Here is a 22521-nt window from a genome sequence, read left to right as displayed (position 1 = left end):
GGCAGAATGGGACACTGTGGATTGAAGCGCGCGCGCGGGTGGGAGTGGGGGTGAAACGGGCGCCGAATAGCTGCGGCGACAGGAAAAGCCCCCCCTTCTTTGAAGCAGTTTCTTCCTTGGATGGTGGAGCAGCGAGAGAGCGAAGCCTCCTTCTCTTCTCTCCCCCCCGGTCCTTGCAAAATTTTCTGCTTGAAACCGGTCCCTGGTACAAAAGGTTGGGGACCACTGATTTACCTTATAAGTGGTAATAATATTAATAAAAAAAAGTTCTGAGCTACCCTTATTTTGCTTCAAAGTTTTTATTTAGAAATTTAATTTTTTTTCCTGAAATTTCCCTCTTAAAATGAAGATGCGTGTTATACGCCTGTGCGTGTTATACGCCGATAAATACGGTACTTTTGATCCAAAGTATATTGTCATCCAAAGATGGTAATGCAATGTTCAAATACTAGAACTTTTATAATCATACTAGGTAGCCTGTCATCCATGGGGCCATCCTTACTAGATTCTTCAATGCCTCCAACAGTGACAGAATTGCTAATGTCCAATTTTCACTAGAAAAGTTGGGATACATTTGGAGATGTATTGGCCTTGTAAATAGCCCATGTTAAACTGTATAGCAAAGTTAAAAATCAGCACAAGAAATGTTTTATGACATTTTGTATTAATGTTTGCCAAAATTTCAAATCCATGGGAGTCATGGATCCCAGATTTTGGACGCATTTTATAAGTTAGCCCATTTGAGGTATTTTGCATCAAAAATTGTTACCCTATAATGCATTTTTTGTGCAACTGAAGGTTATTGGCATGAGAGTTTTAGTAGTATATAGATCTAAATGGATAACTTGTATAGATCTACAAGTTACCCATTTACAATGTTGAGGAAGAAGCAATACTAACTAGACCTACAAAGGTCACAAGGGCATCATGTTCAAAACACATTCCAGATAAACACATTGCCAGTTTTCTACAAGATATAAAGAAGCACACTGAGGATCCAATCTGGAATTGAGAGACAACCATCCCATCCAAGTTTAATAAATTATTATTATTATAAAATCCAATAGGGATTCCCAAAGAGATCCATGAGATAATTTTACTTTAAAATTAAGGGAACTTTTAATAATCAAACTGGAAAAGTTAATGGTGCTATAGCCTGAAGAATTATTTTCTGATAAAATAACGATAGATGAAATATCCAATTCATGGCTGCTATGTTTTTTTTCCAAGAAAAGAGTTTAAAGAAATAATAGTTTAAAATGGAATACTGCTTACTTCACTTGTAGTAGAACAGCACTTCCATCACAATGGCATAAAACACAAAACTTTATATTATCCAAGAGGAAATGGCTTAAGGAAAAAATAAACAAAGTGGTAAAATAAATTTTACATTAAACTACGATCCAATATCAAATTAGAAGAAGCCACAGCCAGTCTATGAAATCCCATTTGCGTACCAAAGCACATGGCAAAGAAGATGTAAGGCCTCAAAAAAGTATCACTGGCAACATCTTACAAGGTTTCCCATAGCAACTCATTATGAGGATCAAATTATGTGTAACTGCCCAGAGAAACAGCATAGACTCAGGCATCATGTGAATCTTTAACAGGGAACCAAAGAATATGGCTTTCAAGTAGAACTTGAATTATACTTGAAAGCAGGAGCCAACCATTGGCCCCACCAACCTAGGGGCACTCTGAATTTTGGTGGTACATTGGGTGAAAGCTGGAGGTCAACCCCTTTCTACATATACATATAGATATATAATTTTTATTAAAATAGTAAAATCTAATACAATCTGAACTTAAAGAAAGAAAGAAAAGAGAATAGAATAGAGTGCAAGAAAAGAAAACAGAAAAGTAGGAATATAATAAAGAAATAGCAAAGATTTTTTAATTCTTAACATTATGATTAAATTTTCTTCAGTTCAGGATTAAAGGGTAAACTCATCTGGCATTTTCAAACTTGTTATTCCAAAGATCTCTAATAGCTTAAAAATAGTTCATGAGCAATTTCCAAAAGTGATTAGAAAATGAGGTTCGCAAACTTGGTGTCCTTCGAAAGTTTCTGCTGCAATTGTGAGCAAGATGGCTAATCCCATTGTCGCTCGGGGTTCAAACCTGCGCAAAACTGCCCTACTGGTAGTCCTCAATTTACGAGCACAACTGTATCCTTAACATCCCCTGAGGGGGAAATTAGCCTCATCTATGTTGATTGCATCATCATATCACCAATTTCCTGTGATCGAAAGAGTCTGAGGAAAAGGTACAGCTCTCAAAATCTCAAATATTCCCTCATCCCTGCTTTAAGATGAGAAAATGGGCCTCAGTACTATGGGCTTGGATGAATTATTTGAAATTCAAGGCAATTCAGTTACAGTATATTATGTGATGGGAAATAAAATATTTAGAATATATCCAAGCATATAGCAAGATAAGAGCTGGCTTCAAATGACGGTGCTGAGAGTGTATTTTGCCCCATTTTCTAGCTTTGGCAGAAGGAAAACAGAAGGAAAAAAATGGATAGCTCTGAACAAAAGTCACCAACTGATCGTCCAAATACATGTGAACCACCCAAAAGATTTTAAAATTTCATTTTTTGAGATTTTAGTTGAACTTTGAAATTCTATTTCTAGTTATAAAAGCAGGTAATAACAGTAACATTCATAGGAATGTCCATACCTCATGATTAAAATAAAACTGATGTGAAAATCCCTCGGAGCTACATGGTCCATTCACCAGAGATTAATTACCCTTCAAAACAAAAAGTGGCAAGTAGGCCTTTGTTGATCAAATATTGTAAATCAAAAATCAATGGGGGCCGGGTGAGTCCCTTTTAGAGTGAAGAATAAGCCTTGAAGCATTGCTCAAGAAATGTTGGGGAGAGGAGGAACAAAGGGAATATAACATAGTAACAGCTCAAGAAGGAGAAATTGAATAGCAAAAAGGAAAGGGGAAAAAAAGAAATCTTAAGAGTATTTCATATTAAATAGCATCTGAGTTAAATAAGTGTTCTAACTAAACTATTTATTTTCAAAAAGAAAGAGCTTATCCAATACATATAGTTTTACATAGGAAATTCAAAGTTTTACATCCTCTGCTCCTTGGATGAAATTAAGCCTAAGATAGTATATTGTACAGAAGAAATGAAGATTCTGATACAACGTTCTCAAAATAGCATGGCCCCCAAATCTACAGGTAAAACATATTGAATATCCTCTCTGGAGAGACTTACAATATGAATTTGATATATGAAGTTAATACTGATAAGGAGAACATACTAGAGGGAGAAGGCACATCGAAATTCCTTTAAAAATACATAGCTGGTTTTGCAAACATCTTTCTTTCCTGTCTCTTTCCATCCTTCTATTTGGGCAAAGCCTGATGGATGCAGTGGCATTTTCCCAATGCCTATTTTTTCAAAAGATTTAAGCCAATCGGATTGTTTTCATTTGCCATAGGTTGAAAGTAGAGAAAATTGAAATATAACTCTTCTCCACAACCTTGAGGTAAAAAAAACCACTTCTTCCCCAGCAGCGTAACCCCAAAACCTGAAATTACTTTCCCTTTTCATTCAGAGCCTTCAAGAACAACCCAATTTAGAAAAAAAAAATATGAATGGAGAAGCTTACACTATAAAAGAATTAAGATCACTGAATGAAAGTTATTCCCATGTGCAGCATATTGTTTTATTAAAAGGGAAAGTACTAGTAGTATTGTCCAGATTATTTGGACTATTTTCCCATCACTATGCCCCAAATTAGAGATTTTATAAGTACTGTATATTGTTACACTTCAACTCAGTATAACAATAAATCTGGCTTCTCTGTACTCTCAACTCTTTATACTGAAATTCGTTTTCTTCTTGTGCTGACAGAATATAGAGAGAGCAAGCCGAACTTACATAATATGTCAATGCTCTGGGTTTAAATTTTAGGGATCTGTTCAGATAACAATTCTCATTAACTGCTACACTAGCTTCACATTGCTTCTTAAATACTTAACAACGTTATAGATTTTTCCCATCCTTTGCAGTCTGTAGGAGGGTTCGCTGCTCAGCTCTGCTACTGGTTCTGCAATAGTGGATTTGTCAGATTTGCATGCTGCCGAATCTATACAGCAGTGTACAAATATGATGTCCATTCTCACATCAGTTTACATAAGAGCAGTCATTAAAATTTCTAAGGCAAACAATGTAACTAAAATATCATAGTAAAGTGTCCACAGTAACATATTCAATGTTAAACAAAATAAAGAACGGTCACTCCCAATGACATTGCGATAGGTAAAATAGACACTGGTTGATTATAATCTCATTGACATGCATAAACTCAAACAATATCACAATGTACAACTGTACTTTGTAAGTATGGTACACATACAATTTATATTCAACCAGTACACATACAAGACCATCATCCACAAAGGCCCTTCAGTTCTGATTCTCTTACATGGAGCATTGCAGAAACACAATGTGGGGGACAATCTTTGTGTTGGGGGGAACAATACACGAATTCAAGTTCATAGCAGATAATTGCCTTCTACAGTTTTCTGACGTTTTAGCACATCAGCACAATTTCACATTTATACATGCTTATGATCGAACACATGGCATCATTCAAATGAAGGAAGGATAGCTAAGAGGAGTTCATTCAATAAAGCAATACATGGTCTTGTCTGAAATTGCATCATTTTCAGTATAGGGCAAATGAATGATATAAACCAATTGGACACAGTATCTGCCTCCCCACTGAGACTAGAGATGTACTCACAGGGCAGTGATACAACAGCCTCCTTGAGATGGGGAGGGGGTAGTTTTACAGCAACTTCCCATTATTTACATTTAATTCTTTTGGAGTGTTGCTTCAACAACTGCCACTAATAGTGTTCATATTTTAAGTCCCAGGATTCTAATTTTTTAGCTGTTGACTTCCATACACAGAGAAACATTACAATGTAATTTCACATTTAACTATTCAATAGGTTTTATTAGGTTCAGTTGGATTTACTGACAAGGAAGTATCCAGAGAAAGATAACCCCATCCACATCAGCAAATTCAGATTTCTTTTATAAAGTACCAAGGAGACGTTGCACGCTCTGCATTCAAAAATATACTTAGGACAGACAGACAGATATAAAATTGTACTGGATCAACATAATTCACACACCCACACATAGAATATGGCAAGAATAGGGACAGAATGCCAATGTGCAACTTATTGAATTAAATGGAAAGAATAGCAAATTATTTTATGGAAAGTAAGATCACAGTGCCAAAAAAACCCAGATGAATCTCTACCGAAGTAATTCCGTGAACAAGTAGGGGCAGGTTGTATCAATATTTCAGCTAGCCAACCCATTTGCCAGTCAGCCATATGGCTTTCTTTCTTTATTTATTCATTACCCACATCCTTATAAGTGACTTATGACCACATGTCTTGGAGTGCATGATCTAAAAACAGCCATGATAGTTCATAATATGAATATAACATAACATGAAATCACTATGGTGATTCTGAATGCTAGCAAGCAATCCCCTTCCCTCCTCAACCCCCCCCCGCCGCCCCCAATCTCCTGTGGGACAAGGACTTGAAGCATCCTCTATCTGCTTCGCACAGATTCTTCCTGGAGGAAAGGAGCCCAGAAGTAGCAAGAATTCAAAGGTATAGAGCTTCTATGTGATCATCAGCACTCTGAATTGGGCCAGAAGCCAACAGCAACCAGCTCCCATAAAATAGGAGTTATCCTGTGAAACTGGATAGTACTAAATAGCAAGAAGGCACTTCGGAATCACTTTCAAGGGCAGCCCTAAATGAGAGAAGTCTAGCTGAGAGATAAGGCGCTGTCTTTATTACCTTCTGATCCAACAGGTGTATCTGCCAGAGCTGATCAAAGGCTTCCTTTTTTTACATTTCAGGCTTCACTAAGATGATTCATTCTAAATGTTTTAGATTCCTATTAGCCTCAATCCCTTGGCCAATGATCAGGGAGGATTAATAATTAGGGAAGTTTGGTTCAACCATCTATAGGACTTTGGCCTGACCCTATGTCACAGTAGCAGAGGAAAAAATTACAAAACATAATAACAAACACAGATATTTTTTTTACTTCAAAAAGTCCTACATCTCCAGCTTTTATGACTTGAGAACATTTGTTTCCTGTTCTAGAAAAACAAATCATTAGAAAAACAAATCTTTGTTCATTTCTACAAAAGCAAAATCAGAATTCCACATTGTCTAGAACTCCTAATGTCAATGTACTCAAATAGCACGATTGATACAAGTCATATAATTCTGCTTCTTTGGTGGCAAATCTGAATCACCTTATAATAAACATTGAAACCATATAGCTCTGTGACCAAAACTAGAATCCATTTAGGGAGTTCTCTGGGTACTGTTACTTCTAATACAATACACTTATTATCTTCTTTCAAGAACAGGCATAAGTGTATATGCATATGCCTTTCATATGCTATTGGTTCCAGCACCCCAATACCACTTCAGAATGATGGGAGCTATAAACTCAACCCCCTGAATCAGAAACAGAGATTCCATCCTCCACAAAGGCCTACAATATCAGAAAATAAACATCTCACCAAAATTATAAATTGAGGCAGATCAGAGATTCTTCACAAAGGGGGGTGGGGGGGGGCAGACAGGTAGAAGAGGCATTCACCTGGTCCTGCAGAGTCTGAAGGGCCAATTCGTGTTCTTTTTTACCACTCTGCAATTGGTCCTTTAATTCCAAGAAGCCCTGAGAAAGAAGGAACACATTTACCAGAGAAAGAACATGAAGGCAGGATTTCACTGTTGCATTAAATTCCACTAGGATCACACCTGAGATGGAGACAACCATGCCCATGGAAATTATCAGGTGGAATCAATAAACCTCAGAACCATTAAAAAGATAAAAACATAGAGTCTTCCCTTTCTTAGGGAAAACAGAGGGGGAGGGAATCCTATTTTCTAGAACAGGAAACAAACGGCCCATTATTGTTAGCTTTATTTATGTTTTATCCACTTTAACAAGTCTGTGGCATTTCCTCCAAGAAATTTCAGGAACTATACTTCCATGAGATAGTAGAAATTTATCTGGCGAGTGGGACAACCTATACGTATGATTTATAAACAAGCAAACAACCCTAGCTCCGCCCTATTTCTCAAGCTTCATTGGGAAAAATTGTGGCAGTTAACCCCTGACAAGCCAGTCATGCTTTAGACCAGGGGTCTCCAACCTTGGCCACTTTAAGACTTGTGGACTTCAACTCCCAGAATTTCTCAGCCAGCAAAGTAAAGCAAAACTGGCTGAGGAATTCTGGGAGTTGAAGTCCACAAGTCTTGAAGTGGCCAAGGTTGGAGACCCCTGCTTTAGACCAGTGTTTCTCAATCTCAGCAACCTTAAGAGGTGTGGTCTTGCTGGCAGGGGGAATTCTGGGAGTTGAAGTCCACACATCTTAACATTGCTGAGGTTCAGAAACAATGCTTTAGAAACGGAAAGGCCAGAATTACTCTAACTGTACAGATTAGAGCAGCAGGCCCCAACTTTTCAGAGGTTTTTCCACAGACTGAAGGGGGCGTGGTTTTGTGTGCAGCCTGCAGCCTGTGGGCGGGGCTTCACTTGTTCCCATGGCCCTGTTTCTGGCATGCCACAGACCGGTGCTGGTCCACGGACTGGGGGTTAGGAACCCCTGGATTAGAGAACCAAAGCTGAAAAGAACTGGGTAAATACACAGCTAGGCTTTGCATCAAGGCTTCTCAACTGATAAAACTAAACCCTTTCGATCAAGAGGTTTCCTTGCTGATGGAGCAAAGTTCTAAATCTGATGAATCAGGTCTCTTCAGCCATGCCTTAAATGTAACTCAATCTGAACACAGAGGAGAAGGAATAATGTCTTTCACCTGGTTTATGGACTGGAGCTCCTGCTGAAGCTTCTGGTTACGCACTTGCAGAGACTTGAGTTCCTCTTCCTTCCGTTGTTGGATCTCCTCAATTTTGGTCCTGAACAGAGAACGGGAAAATTTGTTTACAGAGGAGAGAGAACTCAAAGACCATGTTTTTCTTCTCTTTAAGCTGCTCTGTTGCCTTTGGGTAATTGTTTCACTGTCCTCTCTTCACCACTCTACTCTTGCAGGAAATATGCCTTTTCCATTCCCATCTCATCCATTCATCCCCATTTCCAGCTTTATGGTTTGTCTTCCCAGGGATGGGCTTCTTTCTCCACTTTCTCTTCAGCACCCACCACTGCAGCAAAAGCACTTTAACACCATTACTGCCCAATGCTCCAGCCCCCGAAATCCACTTTCACTTTCGGTTAAAACCTCCACCCCCGGATGATGCAAATTCCAAGAAAAAGAAGCAAGAACCTCTACTGTTCAGCTATGCTCAACTCTGGGGACTTTCATGGATATAGCCATGCTTTCTAAGCAATGGAACCAGGGGTGAGATTCTACCGATTCGGACCAATTCAGTAGAACTGGTTGTTAACGATTCTGCGCAGTTCAGAGAACCGGGAAATCGTGCCCCTGGCTGTCCCCTCCCCTCCCTGCCCAGTCATTCCCTACAGTATTTCTTTTTTTCCCCCTCCAGATGATCAGCTGTTCTGACGATCAGCTGTGCCAGGATCCCCCTAGCTGTCTTACTGCTTTGCTCAGGAGACTTCCCTAAGGCCCAGGAGGCAAAAAAATATGGAGCACGGAGGGGGAGGGTTGCTGCAAAAAAAAAAAAAAAAAAAGAAGCCATGCTCACCCGGTCACATGGCCATGTCCACCTAGTCCCTCCCACCTAGCCATGCCCATAGAACCGGTAGTAAAAATATTTGCATCCCACCTGAGTATAACGAAAGTGGCTTGCCACTGCCTTCTTCTAAAGTGCTCTATTAATTCAATGCTGAAATCTGGCCAGCAGCTCTGAGCCTCCCAGATGGTCCCCCATCCAAACTGTAATTAAGGCTAAGTTTGCACAGCACTCAAGACCATCCAAGGTTAGCTAAGAGGCACAACACTGGATCTAAATTATGCACATGTGTCTAATCCATTCTGGATCAAGGTCTGCTTTACACAGATCATTTGTTTTTGCTAAGCAGGGGAGAAGATGCACTGGCATTCTTAGGTTTACTTTATTGTCATTGCACCTTGTACAACGAAATCAAACACCATCTTCAGTGCACATCATGACCACGAAAATGAATACAAACACACATCCTTCACTCCACACATCGAACTGAAAACCCGCAACACTGCACCAAAGAGCTACTGCCCTGGGATAGAAGTTGTTTTTCAGCCCATTTGTGCTTGTTTTTAATATTCTGTACTGTCTGCCAGATGGTAATAGTTCAAACATAGTTCTTGAGCTTAGAGGTTCTGTCTCATCTACTCACATTGTATTATATCACTTTGTTCGGCTAGAATGTAGCCTGCTATTTTATTATGAATGTAATTTGTTATATCAAATAATAGTATCTGAAGGCCGCATTGCATGGCTTAAATAAATGCCATGAAAATGGGGCCAGTGATCATTCAAGAGGCTGGGAAGAAGGAGAAAGAGTCCCAAGGCTTTCTACTTACTTAATTGGGCCCACTTCAGACCTCTCAGGCATGAGTGCAATTCATTCCACGCCATCAACTGGCTTGCTCAGCGGATTCCCATGCGGATCATCTTGCCAGACTTTATGTAACACTTTCACACTGCGGTGGTTTTCTGATGACCTGGCCTGTCATACTGGTGGTGGATTTCAGCTCTCCAGCTTCCTCCTGTTGTTTCTCCCCCTCCCTCCCTTCCCAAAACCCTGGCTTCCGGTGTCCTTTGGAAAGCTCTACTCCAGCCACCCGATGCATCTCAAACATGTGAAAAGGGCATTGTTGCCCTGGCGCAGAGGGTGACATTCCAGATTGCTCAGCCCGTACCTGCTGTCATTGTAGAGAGCTTCTTTTTCCGTCTGAAGCCGCACAAAGCTAAAAGGGAGAGGCAGAGACGCCAAAAGGGGGAGAAGTTAAAACACAGAATAGGAGAGAGGCCAAAACTGGTTCCCAAAGGGAAGCCGCCCTGCAGAACATATTAACATTCTCTCGCCAGTGGAGGAAGGAACATTCATTCAAACCTCTTGAGATGATGGCAAACTTTCACTTGGAACAGGAACAGCAGTCAAGCAGGTAGAAGCCTGTCTAGCTAATTCTGCTCTGTAATTCTGCTCTAACAGTTCTGTTGCTCCCCTCTGGGAGGAGGTTTCCAAGAACTTCTAGTAGGACCTCCAGATTCTGTAACATCTTTCTTCCCTATGCCATCCATCCGGTAAACTCACGAGATTCATTTTTCTCGCCATGTACATGTATACATCCGAACTAGACTGTGTTGTTTCTCTGTGTCATATAATATATGTGGGTATATGCATAATTTTGTGTTTATTTACCCTGTTTCTCCAACAACATAGCCTCCCCCAATAGGAAGTCCCAGCATGTTTTATAGGCATGAAATGAAATTAAGCCCCTCCCCCCCAAATTAAGGCCTATATTAAAACATGCGAAATGGTGGGAATTGCGGGGGGGGGGGGCTTGCCGTTAGGAAGTACTTTTGTTGCACACCCGGATATGGTGCTGCCTGCGTTGACCCCGATACGAAGTGCCCCACCAACGCCAAGATCAACATCCAAGCCGTCGCCACCCGCCCGAAGATGCAAGGGGGGAGGGAATTAAGTCACCCCCCGAAAAGACGGCCTAGCCATTTTTTCGGGGCTCAAAAAAAATAAATAAGACCCAGCCTTATTATATGAGAAACACGGTATTTATTTAGTCATGTTTAGGTAGTATATATTGAAGATGGTGACCCTTTGAGAGCTGTATGTAATTTCACTTTAATGTATGCCAATTAATGTACATTCAAAGTGACAATAAAGTTATTCTATCTATCTATCTATCTATCTATCTATCTATCTATCTATCTATCTATCTATCTATCTATCTATCTAGGAGTAAACCCCATTCCTTGTCCCAGTATGACCAAGCTCCCTTCCCCACCCACAAAACATACCTCTCTTGCTTCTTCTTAAGCTTCTCCATAAGCTGCATAAGAGAGAAAAGGCTGTAAGTTCCCACCAGCAATCCTCGCCCTCCTACCCACCCAACAGTCTCCTGAGAATGTTGACCAGCCATACAAATCTCTCTCTCTCTCTCTCTTTCTCTCCCTCTTACCTTGGAGAGCTCTTGCTGCAGGCGGGAGGTCTCTGTTGTCTTGGATACCTGTAGGAGGGGAAGGAGAGGCAAACACATTTAAAGTCATTCACTGATCTGGCAATCGTTTTGAACAATTCCACCAAGTGGTTCTATAAGACAACACCCATTCTAGGGCAGTGGTGAGCCAAGAGGCAACGTATAGGTTTTCTAGTTCAGAAACCAGCATGCTGGGCATCATTTACTGTATCCTAGGCAACCAAAAGTTCACCATTCACTCCTCTGGGAAGAAAAATAAAAATAAAGGCCTGCACTTGGGGACAAAGGACAAATCACTACGAACCAGAGTTTCCAGAATCCTTTCCTGCTTTCAAGTCTGTATAATATTCTTTACTGAAACATTCCCTGCCATGCTAACACTGGTCATTTTGCTAGTAACCATTATATTAGATCAGCACATTTCTAATTCAATGTGATTTAGTTATATTGTTAGAAAATGCATATGACTGCTTATATTTCACATATTATAATCGTGGACAGCTCACAGCAACATTCCATAAAAACAGACAAACAGAAATCCACAGACCTGCTTCCCCCCAAAAGAACTAATCATATATCCTGCCATGGTACCACAATATCCCACAATATCCAGATCTACTGGTCTCACTACCGCCCTAGCCCAATGCCTGAGTGAAGAGCCAGGACGTCACAGTCCTTCAGAATTTGGGGGCCTCCGTATCTCAGGGAAGAAGCTGTTCCAAAGGGCCATGAAAGCCACAAAAAGAGAAGTGCCTCCAAGGTCCCTCCAGACGGCAACTTTTAAAGGAAGAGAGCTGGACGTGCCCACCTTATCTGTCCTAAAAATAACCTCGCCCTGGGCCATCAGGTCTTTAAACATGACAACCAGCACCCAGAACTGCACCTGGAAGCCAATGAAACTCGTATAGCAGCAGTGTTAATACAAGTGAATTGCAAGCTCTTCAGAACTGAGTACTGCTGCATGATGAACCAGGTACAACTTCTGGATGAACTTCAAGGGCAGCCCCAAGTAGCACATGAGAGTAATCCAAGGGAGAAGTGACTAAAGTGCAAGCTTCATATGCAGATCCAGTTAGTATAAGCCAGGGCAACTGGGCGACAAGTGCTTCTCTGCTACTTGGGACTCTAGGGCAGGGATGGAGACGGAGAAATTCAATCTGGAGCAAGGAGTCTATGGTCCGCTGAGAGGCCACCAAGTTGCCAGTCGCGGGAACCCCAACCAGCAGAGCCTGTGGTGAGAAATGCTGAGAGTGGACAACGTTTGACCACATCCCATGGAAACACAACCTCCTCAATCTCTGCATGGGATTTCTTCTCGTATCCTGAAGGTCAATACTGAGGTCAGAACGTTCTGCTATCTTCCATCTCCTTTGAAATAGCTGCATTTTATATGCAGTGAGGAATAACTCCCTGCTCCCTTACGGACTGCTTCCCAATCGCTGCAGCCTCCAACTGAGGCAAAAACCAACATTTGGCAAAGGAGAACAAATATACAGGAGTCCTTCTTACCTCGAGGCTCTGCAGCTGCTCCTTCAGCAGTATTTTCTCCTCCCTCTCGGTCTGCAATCTCAGTTCGACTTCCAAGAGAAGCTGCTGGGAAACGGCACCACTACCGTCACTGTCAAATGCCGGCTGTTCCGAAGTCGTCTCTGGCACAGTGGAACAAGGATCCGGAGAACCATCGCCTTTCCCACCACCTCGGTTTTCTGCTTGCCGGGCTACTACTTCCTTCTCATAGCGTTCCTGTAAAGCTGCAGAACAAGGGTCACCCATTCTGAGCAGGCCACAGATTCCGTCTTCTGTATCCCTTTTAAATCTGTGGGTTTGGTTTTTTTTTTTTTTTTTCAAACTTGGCAACTTTTAAGACGTATGGACCCACAATTCTAGATGGCTGGAAAATCCTAGAAGTGAAGTCCACCCATTGTAAAGTTGCCAAGTTTGAAAAATACTGATTTTTTTTTAAATCAAGGGTGGGCACTTTAAGGCCCGGGGATCAACTTTGTCTCCCAAATTCTTTTCCCAGCCCGGAACAGCCCTCCCTCTTTCAAATCTGCTGATAAAATCCTGAAATAAAGCACCCAGTAATAGTCATATGATGTTCAGTAGCTTTCATTAAAGCTAGAAATACAAAGGGCATAATAGCTGAGTTTCCAGTTTAGTTTACTTTACTTTATTGCCATTGCACCTTGTACAACAAAATTAAATACCATCTTCAGTGTACAATTTATGACTATGAAAATAAACACAGACACACATCACACCCCACACATTGAATTGAAAACCCCTGATATCGCATTAATATTGCAGTATACAGTTGAATTCAAAAGAGCTACTGCCCTGGGATAGAAGCTATTTTTCAGCCGATTTGTCCTTGTTTTTATTATCCTGTACCGTCTGCCAGATGGGAATAGTTGAAAAAAGAGTTCCCAGGATAAGATGGATCTTTGAGATGTTTTGAACTTTCTTAAAGCAGCAGGAGCTATAAAGCTCATCCAAAGAGGGGAGAGGGCAACCAATGATCAGTATTACTGTGTAATACTGCAACTTTTCATCTACTATGAGCCCTTGAAAAAAATAGGAAATAAAAGTGTGGGCTACAGTCACAAGAATGTTACCTACTCTGATTGTAAGTCATACTTTATTCTGCAAACAGTATTTTCCAAGTCCTCACATGACTGATGAAGGCTCAGTGAATCCTCCACATCATTGGTGAATGATTATACGGGAAACTTACTGCAGTCTTCTTTTTTTTAAAGTTACTTCCTTTTTATGTTGCATCAGAAAGGACTTGTTAGAAGATGCTTCCCAGATTCCAGCTCTTCTCATAAAAAGTAAGCAATTGGCTGATTAGCCAATTGTTAGCAAATTGGCAATCAGCCCCAATTAAAACTCTTAAAAGGACAAAGACAAAGAGTCCAGCCTATTGGATTTCCTGCTGTTTCTTGCTTTCTCAGCAATTGTCTTCCTTGAACTTACACTTCTATTGCCTCCTTCCATTACTTGGCTGTAGATCCTAGCTTTGTCCCCTACTCAGGTCCAACATTTGCACATTCTGGCCTATTCATGGCGCATGGAGGCGGGGCCATACAGCAGGCACCCCTTGAGAACAATTGCCAGGCTGAAGGATCAGATCAGCTTGCAGGCAATCTTCCCCACTGTGCTGTGTGGATTTGATGCCACAAAGTCTCAGCAGAGGCCATGTTTAGGGAAGGTTGCTCTAGAGTGCTCCACCTTGCCAACCTTCCCCCTGTCCAATTCCTTGGACTTTCCAAACTTCAATTGGAGCCCCCACACTTGTATGTCAGCAAGAATGCTACCTGCCATGTTCTTCTGCAGGGCAGAATTCTCTGCCTGTAGCCTTAACAGCTCGCCATCCACGGGACTGGCTGGGAACGCCCCTTCGCTGGCTACTGCGGTCTTCCCTTCCCGAAGAATCTGATTATCCTTCTCCAACTGCTCAATCTGCGAGCACAGCTGCATTTGAAAGACCAAAGGACTGGATTTCAGTGAGTAAATACATTTCCCAGGACACTGAACAAAAACACAGGTGATCCACCTGAGGGAAATTGGTCTGCATCTGATCCCTGATCATCATGGCAAGAAAAAGCATTTGTTATCCCAGCTCCCCAAATAAGGCCCAAGAGTGTGCGGGGTCCCCAACCCCCAGGCCACACCCCACTACTGGGGCATGGCCTGTTGCAAACTAGGTCATGTGAGCGATGGGCGCTGGAGTGGAGAGCACTTGTGCTTGGGCGTGAAGCTCCACTTGCGCAAATGGAGCTTCGAGCATGAGTACTCACCGCCCACACAAGTGGAGCTTGTGCTTGCATGCCTCCTCACACACTCAGCTCCGTTAGTGCAAGTGGTGGGCTGAGCACATACGCGTGCACCTTACACACACACACAAACACACACACACACACGCGTTCTGCCAGGCGGCCAAAGTGGAAAGGTTGGAGACCACTTCTCTTTAGAGTTGACTATAAAGGATGTAGTGATCCTTCCCCTCTTCAATGGCTTTGATTTAATGAACTAGAAGCAATCTAATAATCACAACAAATGCATGGAAAGATTCCCCCCCCTTCTGATTAGCCTGCATTTTTCCAAACTCAATAAGCATGCCAACAGCGGTTGCTAAGAAAAGCTTCCCACTCAGAATGCTTTTTTAATACCACACAAGTGACTCAAATACCACATTGTGAGAGTGGAAGGAAAAATATTATTATTATTATTATTTTTGCAGTAACTTGACTTGTCAACCAATAGGCAAACTAGGGTAAAAGACAAGGAAAAAAAATTCTTCACATGCACAAGGAAGCTTGTTGGGGAGCTGAAGGCTGGTATTCCTCCCACCCAGACTTTATATTTAGTATTTGCTTTGAGCCAGCTGTGGTAACAAACAGAAGCAATGATTAGAAAAGATAAGATGAACCATGGAAGAAAAGAAAACCTCTGAGACCTGAACTGAAGATGCCGGTTTAAAAGTATTAAACTATATAAGTAGTTAAATATGCTGAGCAACATTTTAGATTCAATGTGCAAAATGCGTTTCGAAGGACATAGGAGAGTGAACTTAGCACTTCTCTGTAGCACCTTTGCAACATCTTTTCTCAGAACCAATCCTGGGGAAGAGAGCAGCTGCTTTAAGGGGCTCAGGACAGGTTACATCTGCACACTTGTGCCCTCCCGTAAACTGTTTGGCAACTGAGTCTGAAGCACTGCAGAGTCCTAATTTATTCTGCTTTGATTTTGAATGTGGATCCTGCAGTTTTGTAACCATGTTTTGAAGATCTGGTTGTTTTCAAAGCAAGGCTGGATAGCCATTTGCTAAGATACTAGTGATTTTGGATTTCGGCACTAGCCAGATGGTTGAGTGTACCTGCCTAAATGATTCCTTCCAACTCTATGGTTCTGGAATTCTAGCTTAGAATTCTACGTGGTTAATCAGCATTGCTATTTTGTGTCACACAGCACCCCCTGGCATGACCCTGGTGGCACTGCAAAGAGAACATTAGTCCAGTACCTTGGAGAGCTCCTGCATGAGAGTGCTATTTTGCAGCCTGAAGTCATCCTCTTGGCTATGCAGTTTTCCCTGAAGCATTTCATTTTCACTAAGCAGTGCATCCACCTCCTAAAAAGTCAACAAAATTGCATGAGACCCCACACACATAATCACTGCAAGGTTCACTTCCTTCCACTAGATGGCAGGCAAAACCAGAGAACTAAGATTGCCCCATTTGACTTAGATTGCTTATACCAGGGGTGTCAAACTCAAGGCCCATGGGCTGGTTCCAGCCTGCAGGGTGCTTAAATCTGGCCTGCAAGGATGGGGCGGGAGTGGCAGTTGAAGTTATCTGGGAGAAGAAAAGGAAGACTTGCAGAGAGACAAAACAAAAATATTAGAAACAAGTGATGGCAGATAGTCTGGATCCAGGCAGGACTGAATTTAACATGGCAATTGATGCTATATACTGATGCCTTACCTGAGCTTTTTTACTCTTATTCAGAGCCTGTGAAAGAGAGAAAATTGTTAACAAAGCACCAATAAGATTTAGACACAGTGGCAATTATATGAAATTCTGACATAAACAATCCTGCTTATTGTTTACACTCATAGATCCTCTAAAGCAGGGGTCCCCAATCGCCGGTCCGCAGACCGATACTGGTCCGCTGGAACAACTCTTACCGGGCCGCTGGTTGTTGGCGCCGCCATCTTTTTTGGTAAAGTGCTTCCGGTGAGCTTTTCCGGTAGAAAGCTCACCGGAAGCACTTTTTCATCAAAAAGATGCGGTAGCTCGGTGAGCTTTTCCGGGTAGAAAGCCATTTACCCGAAAAGCTCACCGGAAGCGCATGCGCCATCATCTTTTTGACAAAAAGTGCTTCCGGTGAGGTCACCGGAAGCACTTTTTCGGCCAAAAAGATGGCGGCGCCCAGTTGATGCCGGCACCGGGCCGCGGCGCCCAGCTGATGCCGGTACCGGGCCGCGCCGAAAAGGTTGGGGATCCCTGCTCTAAAGAATGATTACAAACTCCTGTAATCATAGATTTTGAATTTGTTTAACTCTTTTAAGAACCCAGTTGTTTCCTTTCACCATTTAGGAATGGGAATGTAATATGAGATAAGATTGTCTACAATTATTATTGTACATTTTTTTAAACTTAAAATATTTGAATGTAAAAGAGAATGTAAGGAGGAGTTGGTATCACAATTTTTAATACCTATGAGTTTTTTAGTTAGTTTTATCCAGAGTGCAGTATAAAAATCAAGAAATATCCACTGGTGTTCTGTGATACCTTGGTGATATTGCCCTCAAAGGAAAATTACATTTTATGCTAATTTAACCAACATACATTTATACACCCATTATTCCATTAAAGAATCTCACTTTACCTTCTGAGCCTTAGCAAATTCCTTGTCTAAATAGGAGACCCGTTGTCGGAGCCCATTTAATTCTAAAAAAATCAAGAGAAAAACAAATCACAATTAGGAAAATATTATAGAAACAGAACATCTGTCTTTTGCCATCCTGAACCTGCAGGATAAGGTATGAAATATGGTATCTAATCCTGAACTTCCTATCATTCTTATTTTTTTGAATGTGTACTTAAGAGTCTGCTACTAGCCCTCAGGTCTATCAGTCTGCCAAATGTAAAAGAATTATGCAGCAATGCATGCTTGCTTGGCCTTGTGAGCACCAAAATAAAAGACACATCAGACTTAGAGAAGTATTGCAACAAGATAAACAAGAGAACATTTTAATTACAAATTGAGAAAGATTTTAAAAAAACTTTTCATGCCTTCAAAATGATGCAGAGAACATAGTCATATTAAAGATGGGAGAAGCAATAAAGGAATAACAAGAACAACAACAAAACACTAAATGAAATCTTATTTCCTCTCCAAGAGCCAGAGAAGATACAAGGAAGGAGGAAAAGAGGTGAATGTTTTTACAGTTGTTTTCTGAGCCAGAATAAATATATGTTTGCCAAATTCCTGAGAACTTTATTCTGCTTTTGCTCTTCGTGTGGGAGGGATGTGCTACTAAATAGGTACCAAAGCCTTATTCTCAAACCACAGGAAAGCTTCTTTGGCAATCTGTCTACTCCTAAGGTTTCATCATACATTGTCTGTGCATCTTCAGAAATAACTTCCCAATCAAATCACTGAGAAAGCCATTTCTTTTAAATAGGAACTGAATTCAATGGCCAATATTGTATTCTGACTATTTCTTGTAACTTTTCATAGCTATTCATTCACTGCTTTCTTTCTACTACGCCTTTCCCCTGAATTTCAGATTTTGCAAGAGTCATGCTAAACCAGTATGACTGAACCAGCACAACCATATGCAAACATAAGCATATATGAATATGTGCAGACATTTTGATGCTTTCACATTGGGTACATAATATAATGGCTCAGATCCCAGGATTACTCGGGAAGTAGAACTGAGGAGTAAGTCTTACCAGTTGTGTTCTTGCGGAGTTCATCAGAGAGCTGGTAGTTCTGTGTTCGAAGTTCTAATAACTGGGCCTACCAAGAGAAAGAAAAAAGATTTTAACCAACCTCACCAGGAAACATCATACAGATGACTACGCAGGATTAAGGCAGGAGCCAGCAGCTTCTTCAACAGAAATGGCTGCTCAGCTTCATGGCCCTCAAGTACTATGCCACATATCCACTAATTCAGAAGTTGCACATACAAGAGTGACAGGGGGTAATGTCAGTTCTGCATGGCTTTACTCCTGACTACAAAAAATATTCTAATCTAGTTGAACCAAGTCTGGGAATCACTGCCAAGTCAAGCCAGAGAATTGAGCTAAAGCCATGAAGCATCAGGAGATTTACTCTCGAGGTCAGGAAACCCAGCAGTTCATTTCAAAGTTTGGGTTCAGAACATATATTGTTTGAGATGCAGCGTTTATGAGTCTTTTGCAAATTGTGAGCAACATTGCTACTAATTCTTAATTACTTTTAAAATAACTCTGTATTATTCTTGACTGACAAAATGAAATAAATATTAATCCAGAAGTGCCATTACTGAGAGGGCTTTGAACCCAGTTATCCAAAATTCATCCAGTGAATCAGATTGGCTTTTAAGAGTTGGAGAAAGGTTTCTATTGCCTTGTATTGTGATCTATAAAACTTGTAAATTCCATAGGGGGATTTATTTTCCCCACTTATTCTTCTACCCTTCTAAGGCCTTGAAAACTACACTCCAAAAGTGTCTTCTGCCAAACCCACTGCAGCAGCATCTACCATCAATACATCATATTTCTAATTCTGGGCTGGCAATCACAATGGTTAATTGTTGCAGTGATTTAAGACAGCTAATATCTCTGCTCTAATTCTGCACCCTCCTCAGAACACCAGAAATTTTCAAGTTGTGCTGAACATGTGAAAAAAAAATCCATATTAACCTGCTTTTTCTCTCCATAAAGATATTTGTACTTCAGCACCAAACAAAAATTAAGTATTAACGGAGAGTCTATGGAGATTTTCAGTCATCCAGGTCATGGTTGTCCCAAAGGTGCTTTTTCAAGAGGCAATTGGACTTTCAGATAGTCCTATTAACAGGGAGTTGCAAATAACTCTGCAGGTATCAAAAACTTACCTGAGGTAAAGTATTTGTTTGAACAAATAATAAGGAAACAAGTAATTGGCCAAGTTCCACATGGCACTGCAAAAAATTACAGTGTCCACATATGCTGAATTTAAAAAAATATTATTAAACTTCTATATTGTCCATCTCAAGGTGACTATTATCCTGATAACAAAACTGATTAACTCTTTCACTTGTGGGATTTTCAATCAGGCACAAAAGATTAAATAAGGATCAGTAGACATTAATACTCTGAAGAGTTTAATCTGTGATCACAAGAGAAATAAAAGAGAGGGATGGAATATATGATCTTGACGTATTCAATACACCTTGAAATGGGGAACACTATTCACTTTTTATCATGTTACACCTGGAAAAGGTGTAAAGGCAAGAGAGAGAAAAAGGACACTACTTCACTTGCAGAAATGAGCTGAAGTGGATCCTCAGTCAACCTTGAAAACAATGCACAGTAATGCAACTCTGAGTAGGTGGGTGGGTAGGTGTGTCTGTACGGATTTTCCTCTATATAGACTTTCACAATGTGGTGCACACCCCCAATATGTTCAACTGCTATCCCTATGGGCTCTGTGATTGGGATTTGTAATCTGAAACACTCAGATGTTATACCAGGTTTGTTAAAGCTTAACAAATACAATTCAAAGAGCAGAGCTTCTTTAACACATTTGCAAAAGGAGAGATGCTGAGAAGCAGTTTGTAATGCCCGGGGATGAGTGGGAGGAACTGTCTCTGGAAAAATTTCTTCTCTTATACAGTCTCCCCTAAAGGGACACCATCCCCATTTTCCTTTCGGTCACCCCAGTAGAGGGATGACTAGCGCCAGTTCCGCATCTGTGGGGGCGGGCAGGGGTGGGGGGCGGAAAGCAAAAGTGAGGCAATGCAATACGAAACCAAGGCTCAATGCCGACCTCAAGTGGGGTGGCGGCTCCGTTCCAAGCCCTGGGGACCAGCTAGTCAATTCCCCCACCCACCCACCTATTCATGAATGAATGTGTTCCCAAGGCAGCCTCCCACCATCTCTGTCCTCCCGATGGGCTCAGCCACTACAACTTCCAGAAGCTCCCCTTGAGGGGGGATCTTGGGAAGTGGAATCCAAGCAGACCAGCTGGGGGCCAAGGCTGGCTTCGGGCGCTTTAAACGAGCGCTGATGCGTCCCCATAAAGGTTCGAAGCACGACTGCGGAGAACAGGCGTAGGGAACCCAGGAAAGCAGCTGCGGAGGGCTCCCCGCTCCTTACCGGAACGTCGGTTTTGCTCCAGCCGCATGGGGAGCAGCCCCCACCCCACCCCCGCAAAAAAGATGCGCCCCCATGCACAGCTCTTGGGACATTGCGCCCCCTCCTCTCGCCTTTGCACCCCCGACCCTTCGCCCCACTCTCTGCTGGAAAAGCTTCTCGGAGCCGGAGCCCGCTCCTCCAAGGCGCGTCTCTTCCCTCACTCCCGTCCGAGGATGCTTCACGGGTCTCCGGCGGCGTCTCTTGTTTTTCCGCCCGCCCCCCACCCCTCCAGCCAGAGTCAGACGCACCTGCATGCGCTCGAACTCCTCTTCGGACAAGGCCTGCGCCATCTTCCCTCCCCGCCGCCCCCCCGGCTCGGCTCCAGCTTGGTACGATCCAAAGGAGAGAGGAAGAAGGAATCGCGAGCCTGCCCCTGCCCACTCGTTGGAGGAGGATGACGAGATGGCTTTAAGAAGATATCATAGAGGGAGCAGGAGAGAGGACGGATGTTTTGAGAGAAGTTCACTCTCTCTCTCTCTCTCTCTCTTTTTTTTTTTTTGTCTGCACCGGAGAGAGAGGAACAAGCGGAACCGGCGGACTGGAGCTTGGAGGCCGGAAGTGAAGAGGCATAGAGATGTGAGTGGGCACTAATGAAGAAGGGTGATTCACAAGCGGAGCTTTGGCGCCCGAGGCAGTAGGGAGGGAGGGACAGGGAGGGAGTAAGAGGAGAAAGTGTAATACAGCGATTCGGATGCTCCCATAGAAACAGAAGCCTAGAGAGGATCCAGACGTTTTCCCGTCAGGGTCATAGAGATGCCGGAAGTGATTGAGCTCATAGAAATAAGGAGCGCAGCATATATTATAGATGAAAGCGAAATGGCCGAGGAGGTGAGCGAAGGAGGCGACTTCGGAAGTGATCGATAACAATTGAAAATTTGCGTCTTCGGTGCCTTCTCCTTCCTTCGGTCACGTCACAGTCATTTTTTCCTCCATTAGATATAAAGTCGCCAGTAGCTGACAGTCGTGCGATCTACCTCCACGGGGGCGGGGGGGGGGGGTTTGGGGGGGGTGTCTCGAGTGCGGTCCGGATCCTTTGAGGAGGGTCCCTGGGAGTGGAAGCGCTTTAATTGGCAGGGAGCGCCTTACAATGAATCGTATCGACTTCAGCAGTCCCTCGCAATCTACCTGGATGGAATCGAAATCTTTTGCCTACAAAACGGGTGTTCCAAGAACTGCTACCCCCGAAACGGGAATGCTAACGGACAAAGCAGCGCAGTGGCACCTCTTGCAGGAAAGAAAGCAGAAGGCTGCAATCCTACACCAACTAAATTGCGATTGAGGCCTCTTTCGTTCAATAACATTGCAAATTATGTAAAGGAATGTGCTGCGAGGGTATAACCCTAAACATGTATACCAAATATACTTACTGCTATACAAATGTTTATAGGGAAATAGTCTCTTCAGAAGATTCCCAGGTCTTAATATA

General features: G+C 42.2%; 1 protein-coding gene across 4 annotated transcripts in view; it reads right to left on the bottom strand.

Moving 5' to 3' along the window:
• The window catches only part of GRIPAP1 (GRIP1 associated protein 1), a 68758-nt gene extending 46949 nt beyond the window's left edge, over positions 1-21809 (bottom strand). For 2 of the 4 annotated variants that reach the window (XM_087956744.1, XM_087956745.1), the window contains exons 1-12: positions 19620-19815; positions 18666-18732; positions 17593-17654; positions 16686-16712; positions 16226-16333; positions 14520-14676; positions 12712-12953; positions 11185-11232; positions 11024-11055; positions 9904-9951; positions 7900-7999; positions 6677-6754 (exon numbers count right to left, since the gene is read on the bottom strand). In XM_087956744.1, coding sequence (XP_087812870.1) covers positions 6677-6754; positions 7900-7999; positions 9904-9951; positions 11024-11055; positions 11185-11232; positions 12712-12953; positions 14520-14676; positions 16226-16303 — 783 coding nt within the window. In that variant the 5' untranslated portion in view covers positions 16304-16333; positions 16686-16712; positions 17593-17654; positions 18666-18732; positions 19620-19815. Of the gene's footprint in view, positions 1-6676; positions 6755-7899; positions 8000-9903; positions 9952-11023; positions 11056-11184; positions 11233-12711; positions 12954-14519; positions 14677-16225; positions 16334-16685; positions 16713-17592; positions 17655-18665; positions 18733-19619; positions 19816-21343 lie in introns of those variants that run through there. The other 2 variants (XM_026676322.2, XM_026676321.2) reach the window with 2 other exon arrangements.
• Between the last annotated feature and the right edge of the window lie 712 nt (positions 21810-22521).

Source organism: Notechis scutatus, chromosome 2, assembly GCF_049901735.1.
Source record: "Notechis scutatus isolate UNSWTSFEM ecotype Mainland chromosome 2, rNotScu1.2, whole genome shotgun sequence".
Lineage (NCBI taxonomy): Eukaryota > Metazoa > Chordata > Lepidosauria > Squamata > Elapidae > Notechis > Notechis scutatus.
This window is presented reverse-complemented; position numbering and strand designations above follow the sequence as displayed.